Genomic DNA, 14,439 nt, shown 5'->3' on the forward strand with positions numbered 1-14,439 from the left:
AGTGGGGGGAGGGGAAGGTCATTTGGCTTTAACAATAGAAAACAGTTTCCGATGATTAAATTTGCTAATTGTGTTCAGCTGTACCATGGCCAAAGCCAGAGTGTGTGTAAAAGTTCATATAACAACATAAATTGTCTCAGGGACAGCTTTTAGGTTTTTCAACAATAGCATGATTTCCACTTCCCCACAAACCGCTTTTCGTCTTAAAAATATATCTGACATTTTTAAAGATTCCTGGTTTATTTTTGAAAGCTATATAATGACCTGTTCTTCCATTGGTCTTCTTTTTCAACTCTTCCTTCCCATTTAAAAAAATCTTCTTTTTTTCCTCCAAGATGATTAGGGAAAATTGGACTTGGGCTGAACTTTAGGAGGATGTTTGACCTAAACCTAATACTTTTCTCGTGGACAGATACTGATATGCTAATACAGTCAGGTAGATGCATAGCTGGTTGAGTGCAGGATGCCTCAGGACTCGGTAATGGATCCATGACTCTTCGGATGGATGCTAGTGAGATATCATGGGGTTCTTAGTCACTCAATCCTGTCCTGTTAAAACATTTTAATGATTGATTTGGTTGGCTCTATCTATAGAGAGGTTTATTTATCAGATTTATGGACAATAAGGGTAGGGTGTGTGTTAAGGTGGAAAAGGACATTGGCATTCCAGCAGTTCTTGACAGACTGAAAGAAAGAACAGATTCTAAAAATGCAATATGTAGCAAGAATGACCATAAAAAAATTGGATCCAGGGAACTGGTTGCTTGAATATACAGTCTGAGCAATGTAGATATGAGAAAGGATTAGGGAATTTTGTAGGCTACACATGCAGTAAAATTAAGAGTATGATACGACTTCTACAGAATCTAATGGTAGTTTATGCTACATTATTAGACATAATAATTTAGGTGTAGGTTCCATAGGCAAGAACGTGGTTCACTGTTAACATACCCAGAGTCTAGAACAGTTCCTTACTCAGTGGTGTGTGCTTAGTAAATATTTGCTGATGGAATGAATATTGTATAGGACCAGAAATGTGAAAGTCTTGTTACTTTTGTAGTTCTTGAAGGAAAGGAGACTGTTGGTGGGGGATCTGAGCAAGAGACCTGTAGATAATGGTGGACCTTTTCTGGCAGAAAAGGGAGTAAACTTGTCCTGTAGTTAAGGATCAATTGAAGTAATAGGAAGGACGATGCATTTTTTTTAATCAGCGCAAGAAAACAGTGATTTTCTTTTTATTAAACTTTTATTTTTGAATAATTACAGATAAACTCACAAGAGGTTGAAAAATAGGACAAAGAAGCTTTTTAACAGAAGTGCCCTGAGACAGGAGTAAAGCCACTGGGAATATGTGAGGGAGATCCCTGCCACTTGATGTTTGCCAGCATCAGGTTAATTATTGCCCTTTTTGCTACTTGGATATCTTTGATTCTGCTCTGCCATTTTTCCTTGAGGCCATTGCTTAAACCTAAGGTTGCAAGCTCACATGCCCCAACAGTCAGTAATGAGTGAGCTGAGTGTATAAGAAACACTTGAGCCTCTGTCTTTTGTTTTCCTACTTCTCATATAGGCAAAATCGAAGCAGTATTTCATTTTGTCTCAACTCGTTGTAACAGGGGACAGTGTCAGCTGATGCATGACCCTCACTGGTACTGGAGTTACTTCAGCTTGTTGTTCCCTCGGAGGGATAATAGTAGTGCTCCATCCTCCACTTTTTTTTAATATGCTAAATATCTTAATTTTTTCAAAAAAATTGAATGGTTCTATTTTTAAAATAGTGGCACCAAATTAAAGTAGCATTGTGTATGGACAAGTAAAATGCTGATTTCTGATGTCTGTGGTGCGAATCAGCTCAAGGCCAAAAAACACTGCCATCTCTACGTGAGAGTTTTATGAAATTCTTGATGGCAATGAACGGACTCATTTACTAAGGTCTTTTGAGTCTCCCTCCTGTTACTTTGGTGTTTGGGTGAGGTGGATTTGGACTATCCTTGGAAAAGGAACACTTTAAATATATTATTTGAAGGTTAAGTCAGGGGTTGACAAACTTTGTCTTAAAGGATCGGATAGAAAATACTTGAGGCTTTGCATTTCCCAGGTGTCTGTTGCATCTCTTGGACCCGGCAGCTGGGGTGTAAAAGCAGCTGGTGGCTGCAGTCTGAGTACTATACTTAGGAAAGACGCGGGTGGTCTGTGGACCCTAGTTTGCTGACCTCCAGGAAACTGCCTGACCCACACGTTTTCTACTTTAAGATACTGGTGGAGTAGGCAGTAATGGAAATTCTTAATAGGGTAACTATTTCTACTAAATTGAGGTACAGTTAACCTGTCAAAGGCAGTGAGTGTGTGAGGTGTACTCACCTTCATTGTACAGCTCAGTGATTCTTGGTGTGCATAATAATTTATCAAGACAGAAAACAACATCTAGATGCAGAACGTTTCTGACGGCACCTCAGAAATTTGTTCATGCCTTTTCCGGCTCAAGTCCTCCTGCCGTCAAAAATAACCAGTCTTCTGACTTGTGTTATTACAGGTTAATTTTGCCTGTTTTTGGACATCATTTAATGGAATCTTAGATGTATGGAATAATCATTCTTTTATTTAGAAAACCTGGTGAGAAATATCTGTGTTAGAAAATACGGTTGAAAATAATTCAAGGGGCTATTTTATTGTACCATGATTTCATCTTTGGGTTTTATGTAAACCTCTAGAATTTAAACTGTGAAAGTTGTTTGAAGTGTTCTCTTGCTCACAAAAATTAAACACACCACAGGGAGGGTTTTTTCACCATGCAGATCAAAGAAAAGCTGTATAGTTTATTAGCTAGCCTCAAATCTGGGGTTAGATTTAAGTTGGTGTTAGTAACTTCAAGAACTTTATTTGTTTGCCAAATACAGATGTAACCTTTGGCCCAGATTTGGGAAAAGCTTCTTTTATACAGATTATAGTAAGCTCTTGCTATTGAGAGACTATAATTGAGTCATTTAAAGACATCTCTTGAAAAGGTTCATGTCTTGGGCATTCTTTGCTTGTCTGTGAAGACGAGGAGGAGGAAGAGCTAAAATGCACACCAGGTGGCTGTTTGCTCTGCAGGTCACTCTCCACTTTTCCTCACCTTGTCCTGTGCCCCGAGAAACCTGGCTTTTATGAACATTGACAGGCTCCCTTTTCTTGCGTCTGAGATGGGTAGGCAGTGACAGGGACGGGAAGGCATTTTGTAGGTGGCAGAAGCACAAGTTTGGAGTATTTATTTCCCCGCCTTCCTCCCTGTGGGGTCACTGAGGGATGATGGCACCTCCTACCCACGGCCGTAGCTTCTCCCAGATGGCCGTCAGCAAACAGTTACCCTCTCTGGGCTTCGGTTAACTACCCCCTTTCCTTGCCTCTCAGAGCACAGGCTGGCTACCGCTTCCCAGTGTTGGTAGTCACAGGGCACTGTACTGTCTCCTGTTGGTCCCACGTCCTGCCCATTCCATGCCTTTGTAAAGTTCTGGGAAATACTACCATCGAATTTTCAAGTTTGAGTGTGCTCTTTGTTTCCTGCTGGTAACATCCCTGATATATCTAGATTAATTGATCTGTGTACTGTGTTAGAAAAGATTTCTCTGGGGATTAGATGATTAAGCAGTAATAATTCATTCTGAATTTTTCTTAGAGTCGCACATTATAAAAGGCAAATGTCCTATAACAGTCTGCTCTGACAGTTGTTTTCTGTAATCTGAGTTAGCAAATTCCCTAGTAAAGACATCATTCTAACATGTTCTGTCCGTTATTTCAATCCATATTTCAGGTTTTGGGGTATATACTAACATTTGTAAATTTATAATATATTCATGTGTTGCCCCAAATGATAAAACAGACACTTTAATCACTGCACCGAGTGGTCACAACTTGAGCCACACATTGAATAGACAGTCTCATGGTTAGCTGGTAAGTATTCCCTTAGCGTCAAAGCATATGTCACACTTGTGGGTCATGTGGCTTCATGCTGCCTCCTGGCATTGTTGGCTATGACCTGCCATTTCTTAAATGCAGGTTATTGTGTGATATTGTACTGTTTACCCATTTAATGTTTTCTGCCATATTAGATTTTTAGAAAAAAATACTGCTAGCATTTATTGACCACATACGTCACCTTTTAAGATCATAGAATACCAGTGTTCAGTGGAAACACATTTGGGGAATGCTGAGCTAAGCAGTGCATGTTTCCTTTTCAGCTGGCAACTGAACTGATAGCAAACAGACATTTAACTTGGGGTTCTAAATCTTCTATTTCTCAACTACATGCTTGAGAAAAAAGATCACCCTGTACTGGGAAAGGTAATCAAATAACGGAAATCTTCCCCCAGATGGGTCAGTTAGTAAAAATTTTTACCTAACTTAGCTAAGCAGGCAAGTGCTATTTTTAAAATGGAGTTCTCACTTGTGATTGTACGTTGTTACTTTCTGTGAAATGTTGAGCCTTTGAGCTAGAAATACGTTCTCTTAAAGGAGCATTCAGACAAGTGAAAAATGAGTGCAGCTCTGCTTCTTACTGTGAGCCACAGAGGCACCCTGAGTCCCGAGTTACCAGTTTTGTTTCGGTGTCCATTAAGTTCTACAGATACTGAAAAATTTTATACTTTTGATACTTGCAGTAGGACTTTTCATCATCCCAGGTTGTGAGGTCCAGATAAGTTATTTAAAAGGCTAGAGTGAGTTATTTCGATGAAAGCGCTTTTAATGATCTTGTGTGAAAAGAATTCCTGTAGACAGTTTTTGAGGGATTAGCCTTTTTTTGTCTAACTATGGGTGTTAGTTGAAATTGTAGAAATTAACTTTTCATTATTAAGTACACGTTTTTTGAATATTCTGTTTTAGGTCAAGTGAATATTCCTTCAGTCCAAAGTCAGGATTAATTCTTAAGTGTCTTGTATTAATTCATTTTTTATCAGAACTTCAGCAGCTCATTGACAGAATTTTAAATAGCTAGGAAGAAAATGTCACTCAGCTAAGATCTTACTTTTCACATTCCTGGGCTGTATCACTAGACAGATCTGTGCTTTCATTTTCAAGACTTTGTTCTTAGAGTATAGACTAGTGATAGGGACAGAAATAATTGATGAAATGAAATGTCTTTTTTGTACTTCAGTACAGAGATTACTTAAGAACAGTAACAAAATCTTCCTTAAGTCGTAGTAATTAATGAGAATTTATAAATGAAAAGGCAAGTCTAGCCGAAGAATTGTGATTGTAGTTGGTTTGGTTTTAAAAAGTTACTGTTTTCTGCAATAATAAAAAAAAAATTGGTCATTTTTTAGTGGCTGCAGGTTGATATAATGGTTCATTGATTTTTATCTGGGTATAAACAGCTTTCATTATGGAGAATTTGTATCCTGTATCATGTGCTATAATACACCAGACTGTATCTGTATTTGATACAGATATACTTTATGTAGAATATTCTGTAACACTTTATGTAGAATATTTTATGTAGAATATTCTGTAGAATATTATACACTTTATACTTTATGTAGAATATTCTGTAACACTTTCAATTAGATTTTTGGAATATTGTGAAATAAACAGAATTTACCATGTTCATCACTTTTAAGTGTACAGTTCATCAATTAGACTTTTATTTCAATGCAAGTATTTTTCTAGAAACATACTGATGAAAATAGTTTGGTTAAATTTGTGTGGGGAAGAATCATTAAGAAGCCATTAATGTAAACTATAGAATCTGGAGGGATCAAGATGTGGGACTATTTGACAGTTCTTCTAAAAGGTCAGACTATGGGATGGGGCTGAAAATGAGGGAGTGGCTGAGAATTAGGATAAGTAGGCCAAAGAGATTACTTCTCCCTTATCCAGGTGGGCTCTCCTGCCCTTCTCTGGCAGAAAGCAGTTAACTTCCTAAGGGATCTGTACTGTTCAGGAATGGTGACATGCCTTAGTGAAAAGAGGAAACTTAACTGAGAGCCTGTGTATTGGCAGATGAGCCCTGTAGTTCCTGTTCTCCCTTGATCCCTGTGATCTTGGAAGCCGGGCTTTTACCTTCCCACTCAGGAATTGAGAGGATTCTTCTCTGTGAACTGACTCGAGAAAAGATTGGCAGTTACTTAACATTCAGTATTCCTCCAATGAAAAAAAATAGCTTGCTGCCATATTGTCCCCAAATGAACCTCCACTGACAGGCCCTGCCTATTCAGGGAGTGTCCCTTAGCTCTTCAGTGCCTCACTCGTAAATATAAATGTTCACCTAGGATCATCAGATCTTTAGAGAAAGTTTACAGTGTGAAAGAGACCAAAATAAACCCTAGAAAACAAGGAATTCAGAGAAAGAAGGAGCAGAAAAAAAAAAACCAAAAACCTTCAATTAAAAGCTTGCTTAATATCCTTAGCTAAGACTGTGACCATGAAATAAGAACAGTATACCACAAAGAAGAGTCAGAGAATCAAAATTAGCTTTGAGAAATTAAACATAACAGAAATTCAAAAGTTAAAGGGTTAGAAGGATAAGACAATGAGAGAGTCAGTCTAGAAGATCTGCAGTATTCAGATTCCAGGGAAAAGTGAACAGAGAAATTGGAGAGTAGGAAATAAAGACTAATGCAGAGAAACTTCCCAGAGGTGAAAGATCGAAGTGTCTAGAATGAAAAGAGCTCACTGAATACATAACAAATGAGGATGAAAGTTCTCACACCAAGACCTAATATAATGAAATACTAGAAGGCCAGAAGTTAAAAAAAAAAACTTGAAATGCTTTGGGAGAAAAGAAACAGGTCATTTACAGGGACTCAGGGATTCAAATGCCATCATACTTCTCATTAACAGTTCTGGAAGCTGGGAGAAAGTGAGAGAGTACCTGTGTCATAACAACGAAAATAATTTTCAACTCGTTTACATTCTTCTTTGAACTACCCGATAAGTGTGAATATAGGCTAAAGATGTTTTCAGATGAGTCTCAGAATGTCTTCAGAATGTGACCTCCACGTATCCTTCTCCGGAATCATTGTTAACATTTATATCGTGCTCACTGGATGCTTCACTTCAGTACTTGGGAGCAGCAATATGAGGTTGATGGTATAATTTCTCTGTTTTACAAGTGGAGAAACTGAGCTATGGAGAAGTTTGCAGGGTTACCCAGCTAGGAAGTGGCGGAATGAGGATTTGAACCTAAGTCCATGGTGTTAGACTGCCTCTACTTGAGGATATGCTCCATCACCGTGACAGAGGGAAACAGAGAAGGTCCAGGAAACAAGATCCAGGACAGGAGTGGATCAGAAGGAACTGCCGGATTGGAGGTGAAGGGATGCACCAGGGTAACAGCAGTACAAGGAGCTCCGGAATTCATTTGTTCTAGGTTGGAACACAGAGAGGGCTCCAGGAGAAAAATGGAACAGATTTAATACCTGTTCTGTTTGGCCATATTGAGCGTAGCCTACTGGTGAAAAGTAAATGGGTGGTATCTCCATAAACAAAAAGAGAAAAATATGAAAGGAGATACCGTCACAATATGCTGCGTGGCTCTGCTTTGAATAATATTTGTGTAGACAGTATGCAGTAAATCCTGAATATTGCATCCACTAGGAATTACGATTGGGGAGAATGGGGAAGAGAATTGCGGTTAGGTGTGTATGCCTGTGCAGGGCCAGTGAGTGTGGAGTAAGAGGATTAAATCTCAGCTTTCACAGTAGGAAGTCCATAGAGACGATTTTGAGACAGAAGAAAAATCAGGCACTGTCAATATCAGTACATACCAGAAGAAACAGGAGATTTAAAGTGGTTGCCTCTGGGGTGCTGGAATTAGGGACTGGAAAGTGTGAGGCAGAGGACTGCTATCATTTAAGAAGCATGTGACTTCAAAAAAATAGTTGTGTGTATACAAAACATGGCGTTATTTTTCTGTCGCAGAAATTTTGCTGACACACATAACCTGTGTGTCAGCAAACCTTGTGGTTCTATATGCAGAGTCTGTCTGTGGTCGGGGCCCTTCTCCATACTATCACTGCTGCCCCCTGGGCTCAGCCACCAACCTCTCTTACCTGGATTACTACAGCGTCTCCTGTCTGGACTCTGAGCTTGTATCCTTGTTCTTTTTTCTCTTTTTTTAAGATTTTATTTTTAAGTAATTTCTACACCCAACATAGGGCCTGAACTTAGAACCCCGAGATCAAGATTTGCATGCTCTACTGAGCCAGCCAGGCACCCCATATCCTTGCTCCTCTTCAGGATCTGCACAGCACCCAGAGCGAGGCAGTTCCAGTATGATTCAGATGATGATGCTCTCTTGCTCAGAGCTCTGCAGTGGTGTCCTCGCTCACTTGGAGTAAAAGCTCAAATGCCCTTCTGGCCACACACCCTTCCCTGCTATATTTTTCTCCATCACATTTATCATCTAATATTACGTGTTTTACATATTCCTTTTGTTTCTTGGCTCTGTTCCCTCATTAGAATATAATCTTAATGAGTGTGGGGATTTTTGTCTGCTTTGTTCCCATATTCTCAGCTGAAAACCGTGCTTGGCACACTTGTAGCCCCTGAATAAAGATTTCTTAAATAAATGTATTGCTTTCATGGAAAAAAAATTACATTTAAAAATGGCACCAGTTTTTAGGAAGCTGTTTGCAATAAGCCAAGCTAAGCAGTTCGTTGTCTGACTGGTGTAAGCATCCTCGAGCAATTGGAAACGGAAATCCCGGGGGATCTAATTGAAAAGATTTGTTTCCAATTTGGAAAATAACCATATGCTGTCCTGACATTACACCCCTTGAAAAATGTGTGCTGCGTACTATCAGTCCTTACTGCAGAAGTGGGTCATAATGTTTTGTGGTAACCATTTATGACTCAGACTGTTGACTTTCACAACCTTTTGGCAGCTGAGATTTCAGACAGGATACTGGTATTTATTTTTAAATCCTAGAATCTGCTTAGTGAGGTTAAGTAAACATCAGAGATATCTCCTATGAGGAGCCAACAGCCAAGATTCCATTTCTTACAGGGAACACTACTTCCAGCAGTCTGAACACCAGTTGGCCTCGTAGTGGCTCCTAATCCTCCTTGGCGTGTTGCGGCTGACGAAGGCTGCTCGCATCTCGTTGGCGCGGTGTTGCTCAGCCCTCTGCCTTCTCACCTCTTCGTTCAGAAAGTATAAGGTGCCACACGAGTGCGATCCCCTACATTTCCATGGCTCCAGATCACATGTGTGCATGCACATGGTTAGAGTTCCCAGCGGGAGAAGCTGCACTGTGAGAGGGGAGGGTCTTCATCCTGAAACAAACCCCGATCCCCGGGGGCCAGCCGCGAGAAGACGTGAGCGGGGAGCGACGTGAATGACACGGTCTCTCTCTGCACTGCCTGCCCATGTCTCCTTGGAAGTCAGCTGAAGCATAACCTTACTCCACACTCCCGCTTCTTAAGTTAGCACCGTGTGGCTACGCTTTGAATCTATGAAGGACTTAAGTGAGGTGCTTGAAAATCATGCTCCTCAGATGTTGGATCTGTTAGGCTGTAGTTCCGTGTGTATTTGAGGGGATGTATATTTGTGTTCAGTTAACTGTGGCACCAAAGAGGTTTCGCAGGGACTTTTGTTGTTGTCATTATTGATTTTGTTTGGCTTTTGGTGATTTCCTGAGTGTAAGTGTTGTTTGCATACTTTGGTAATTACAGAGCAAGAGTTCTAAATGCGTGATGGTGACTTGGGTCCCTGTTACGTCAGCGGGCCTTTCCAGGCTGTGTTTTGCCCTTCCTCCTCAGACTTCCAGATACGCCCTTGTGTTACTGCATTGTATAACGATCTATATAATGATAGCCACCCACTGCTTTTCCTGATAGGCTGTGAAGCTCTTTCTTGTTTTAAGAGCAGGTGTTATTTTGTTGTATTGTTTTGAGGAAAGACTGAATCCTGACAGAATCCTAGTTAAGTAGCAGGCAGTGTGCTGTATACCTTTTCATATTCAGTATCTGGTAGAGCTCTGACTGAAGCCAGCCTTTGGCCTGTGATAGGATTTCATTGTTCTTGTTACTGTGATAGGAACTGGGTGGCTTCAGCTTTTGCAAACCCACGATGAGAAACCTTAAACTAATTTGTGCCAAACAATACCTCGTGGGTCATTAAAATGAAGTGCCATTATGCTTGGTGGTGGTTTATGTATAGATCGCAATAAAACATTGGGCAGAGCGTCTCCTTGTAAACAAAGCTTGTAGACTGGCAGACGAGAGTGAATAGCATCCATTGCTGTTGGCGGAGCTCTGCCAGAATTGTTCTGGAGAGATCTGTAGTGACGTGTTGCAGATTTCTACTCTTGCCCCTCTCCTGTTGGTGAATTCGGATAATGACTTAGGGGTATATTTGCTCAGTGGTGGATGAGAAAACCGAGAGGAATAACTAAAAGCCAGATGCCAGCTAAGGGTGTTGAAAGATCACAGAAGGATCTGTGAAGGGTGAGCTGCAGGGAGCCGAATGCATTCTAATAGTGGCAGTTCTTGTCATCGATTCCCAAGTCTCTACAGAGTTACAGACTGGTGAAGAACTGGCCAAACTGCAGAAGAGAGACAGGCACTTGAAATTTGTGAAATCCCATGTGTCTTAGTTGCTTGAAAAGAACCAGAGCCTGGTGACAGATGCCAAAGGTGTAGAACAGAGGCAGTATGGGAGTCCTTGGACTGAATTCTGAAGGAATAGCTGGGTTAGGTTTGGGATGCTGTACTGTGCTCTTACACTTACATTAGAATGTTTTTATCATGTAGTACTTGGTAATATAAAAGAATACATGTAATATATAAGTTATGAAATAAAAAATATATCTAAAGACTGGTTCCCAGCTTAAGAACTAGAACACTCTGAAGAACATTGACTGTTTTCCTCCTCTACCCCAGAAGTAACTGTTATTCTGAATTTGCCATTGCCTTGCCTTTTTCAGAAGTAATTCTTCCATGCTGTGTGTGTATTTATAAGCCATGTATTGTTTAAAATTTTTCAGTTTCATTAAAATGACATTATACTTAAAAGCCTTTGCTCCTTGCTTTTTATGTTCAGTATTGTTTCTAAGATGCATGTGTTTCAGTTCTCAACAAGAATCCCTCATCAACAGAATTTCTGCATGGAACACAGAACATCTTGTGTGTTTTCTCAGTTCTTGCAAGGATGGTACATATGCAGCACTTTCTAGGTGCACTGGAGAGCTGCGATCTGGGTACCTACCATGGGTGCTTGAAAGCAGCACTTTGGGCTTCACTCTCTGTTGGAACCCACTGGAGTTCTAGTTAATACTAAGTTAATACTAGTTGATACTAGTTAATACTAAGTTAATATTAGTTAATACTAAGTTTATTGCTGTAAAATGTTCCATGTGTGAGCATAGTAAAGCTTACTCATCTCTTCTCTCGAGGACGTTTGGGCCGTTGCCAGCACTTCCGTTGTTGTGGACAGTTTCGCTCTGTGTTGTATGCATCTTGGGTGTATGTGAATAAACATTTCTCTCTGTGTACATCTGGTTGGTGTTGCTGGGGTGCTGCATTTTCATGGGGACATTGGTAAACCCGTGAGTAAAATGAAGGGTGATTCGGAATAGTTCATTCAGCTCTATCATAACCAGTCTTTATTCTTATTATCTTCTTAGGGATTGAAGAGGTTAATGACCATTTGCCAGAAGCACTTTCCTACAGATCCATCAAAATGTGTGGAGTACAATGCACTGTGAAGTCTGTGAATGGTGTCGAAGTAACAGGAAACTTGAGTGGTCGTGGCACAGACTTCTGGAATTACCAGCAAGAGTGAGGGAAGAAGAGCAAGGAACGTGGTTTCCTGTGTTTGAGTTCTACCTAATTCTCCTCTCACAGTGTTAAGAAATGGTGTTGGCTCTGTCACATCCGCTGCGAACTGATTTTTGTGTCATTTACTTTAAATAGTCAAAAAATTAAGTTCTAAAAACTTCTTCAAATTTAAATGTGTAGACAACTGTCCCAGAAGGGGATCTAAAATGATGTCTTCCCTCTAGACCTGCAAGCTGGCAGTTAGATGCCTGAAAAGGAACATTTGAGGATGGACTTACTTCTTTCTGTAAAATATGGTAATTTTCACATTGTCTTTTATGTAACATTTTTAAAAGATATTTTTATATATTTCAACAAAAATATGGAACCATTTAGTGAAACTTTATAGTCCTTAAACGTTGCTGAACTTTTGCCATCTTGCAGTAGAATTGGAATGTAAATATTACTACTGTTAACTCAAGTGTTGTTTTTCTTGCATTTCAAGGCTTGCTTTTACCTTCTAAGGAGTGTAAATTTTGGTATTTGTCATCTCTTGGGACAGAAAGAATTAAAAGGAAATCGTGATTTGAAAAAGATGGTACATGATACCAACAGAAGTTTAAGTTAAGGAACCCCAGTGCATCAAAGTTCAAGGTGGGGCAGTGGATTGTCAAGCCAGCCAAGGATGGAGCTGTTGGGACACCACTGGTTCTTCCCAGACCAGGACTGCTGGCAAGTCTCCCCATCGCAGGGTCTGTGGTGGGCTGCCGCCCCTGGCTCTGTGCCACCGGGCAGAGGGACGAGGGCCTGGGACTCCGGTCCCTGCCTGACCCAGTAGGCCGGGTCTGAGTTGGCCCAGATGGAATACTTGTGGATCTCACAGTGTCCTATGCAGATAATGCCGATGAATCGCTGCGGTCTGCAAGCTGCGAGGACTCGGTTAATAGAGGAAGGTGGGTGAAGGGAGCCGACCTGTCCAGGTGGAGTGGCAGTGTCGGATAGCAGTAAGGGGGTGCTCCCGAGGCAGCACTGCCGAGCTGGAGATTCCAGCTTTCCCCCCATGAGTGTGTGACCCTGGGCATCTCTTAGCCTTTCTCCACTTGACTTCCCCATCTGCAAGCGGTCGTGAGGAATTGCAGTGTATACCTCAGCGTGCCGTTGTGGTGTTCAAGTCAAATAAAACGCTTAGCACTCTGCCTGGCAAATGAGAGCTCAGCCGGTACTGGTTCTTGTGTCCTTGTTCCTAGAGTGTTGCCACAGTAGCGTTCCTGAGCCCTGTGCCTAGGGACGATGTGTGCTCAGGTCATGGGAACCCCAGCGACGGGGTGGGAGCGGTTACCAAGCAGGGACCGTGTCTGGGCTCTTGACTGCTCCCACTTTTCAGCCAGTTCGGAGTCGAAAGGGTGAGAGATCATGGGGGAAGCTGGAGTCCGCTAAGTTGTAGGTGGGGGTCGCGTCTCAGCTTCACGGTCACCTATTCTGGCCGCTTTGGGAAGGCTTGAGAGCCTTTTGTGGTCACTTGCGTATGGCCATGCCTGTCGGATCATTTCTGCGGGGTTACTGCTCGGGGTGGCTGGAGCTCGCCGTCGTGAATTGAATCAGGCTTACTCCCTGCCCCACTCCCCACTTTGGAAACCATTTCTTATGATTAAATTAGTTAGGACTTAAGAGAGCTTACTCTAGGGCAAATGAGAGACTTCCAGAAGCGAGGATGCTAGTCTAGACTTGAGTTATGTAGTCTTTTTTGTGTCAGACTTGATAAGTACTGCTGAATGAATACTCCCCAAATTACTTTTTTTTTTTTTTCGTCAGACCACAGCATGGTAATCTGAGGATTTCATACTCTCTTCCCGTTTGCTTTTAATTAATACTCCACATAAAGAAGAAACTATCGTGTGATACCAACACCTTCTAAAATTGACCCATATGGGTAGAAGGTTTGGGGGGAAAAAAATGGTCACCTTCTGTAGTCCTGTGGGCTTGGGTAGAGGGAAGCAGGTTCATAGAAAAGCTTCCATTTCCCTCAAAGTAAAGATCTTCTGCTAAGTGCAAATAATCATGTGGCTATATAGAACAGTGACCTCCCAGATTGTTCACAGCATGAAAATTGTAGCTCAGCATATACGACATTCTTCTGGTTTTAGCCATTTTTAAAATAATAAAGGCATCCTTCAGAAATCAATCACAGCCCTGAAGTAACCATTCTTCCCTTTCTTCATTACTGTCGGCCCAGACTCCTGTCCAAAGGCGTTCTGTCTTTTTGGAGTCAAATTTAAGAAATTCTGGTTTTCTCTCAGAAGTCATATTGTATTTCCTAGGAGTGTTCTTGCCAACTACGTGGAGACCAAGCATTGTATTTTAGCATTACAACACAGAGCCTGTGGCAATCTGGAAGCCAGGGCCGTGCTCTCAGTCTTTGGGGGAAAATTGGGAAAATAAAGTTCAAGCCAAAGACAATGGAGGGAGAGAGAATGAGGATGGTCCAGATCTCCTACAGAGAAGGGCGAGGTCCCGGGAGACCTGAGCTGGGAAGGCAGCCATCACGAGTCCCAGAACTGAGGGATTTGCTCCGAGTTTGGCCAGGATTGGGAGGAATGGGAAATAGGATGGATAGCAGTCGGCTTCTTGGTGTTAAGTTCTTCCATCTGGTGATTTCCTGACCTACTCTCACACTCTGGATTGCCCTGGGTGTTGACCTCGGTA

General features: G+C 41.4%; 1 protein-coding gene across 2 annotated transcripts in view; it reads left to right on the forward strand.

The window, feature by feature from the left end:
• The window catches only part of PRPF18 (pre-mRNA processing factor 18), a 40,054-nt gene extending 27,100 nt beyond the window's left edge, over positions 1 to 12,954 (forward strand). For both annotated transcript variants that reach the window (XM_032349448.1, XM_032349449.1), the window contains one exon: positions 11,604 to 12,954. In XM_032349448.1, coding sequence (XP_032205339.1) covers positions 11,604 to 11,684 — 81 coding nt within the window. In that variant the 3' untranslated portion in view covers positions 11,685 to 12,954. The remainder of the gene's footprint in view (positions 1 to 11,603) is intronic.
• Positions 12,955 to 14,439: the final 1,485 nt, after the last annotated feature.

Source organism: Mustela erminea, chromosome 6, assembly GCF_009829155.1.
Source record: "Mustela erminea isolate mMusErm1 chromosome 6, mMusErm1.Pri, whole genome shotgun sequence".
Taxonomy (NCBI): Eukaryota; Metazoa; Chordata; class Mammalia; order Carnivora; family Mustelidae; genus Mustela; species Mustela erminea.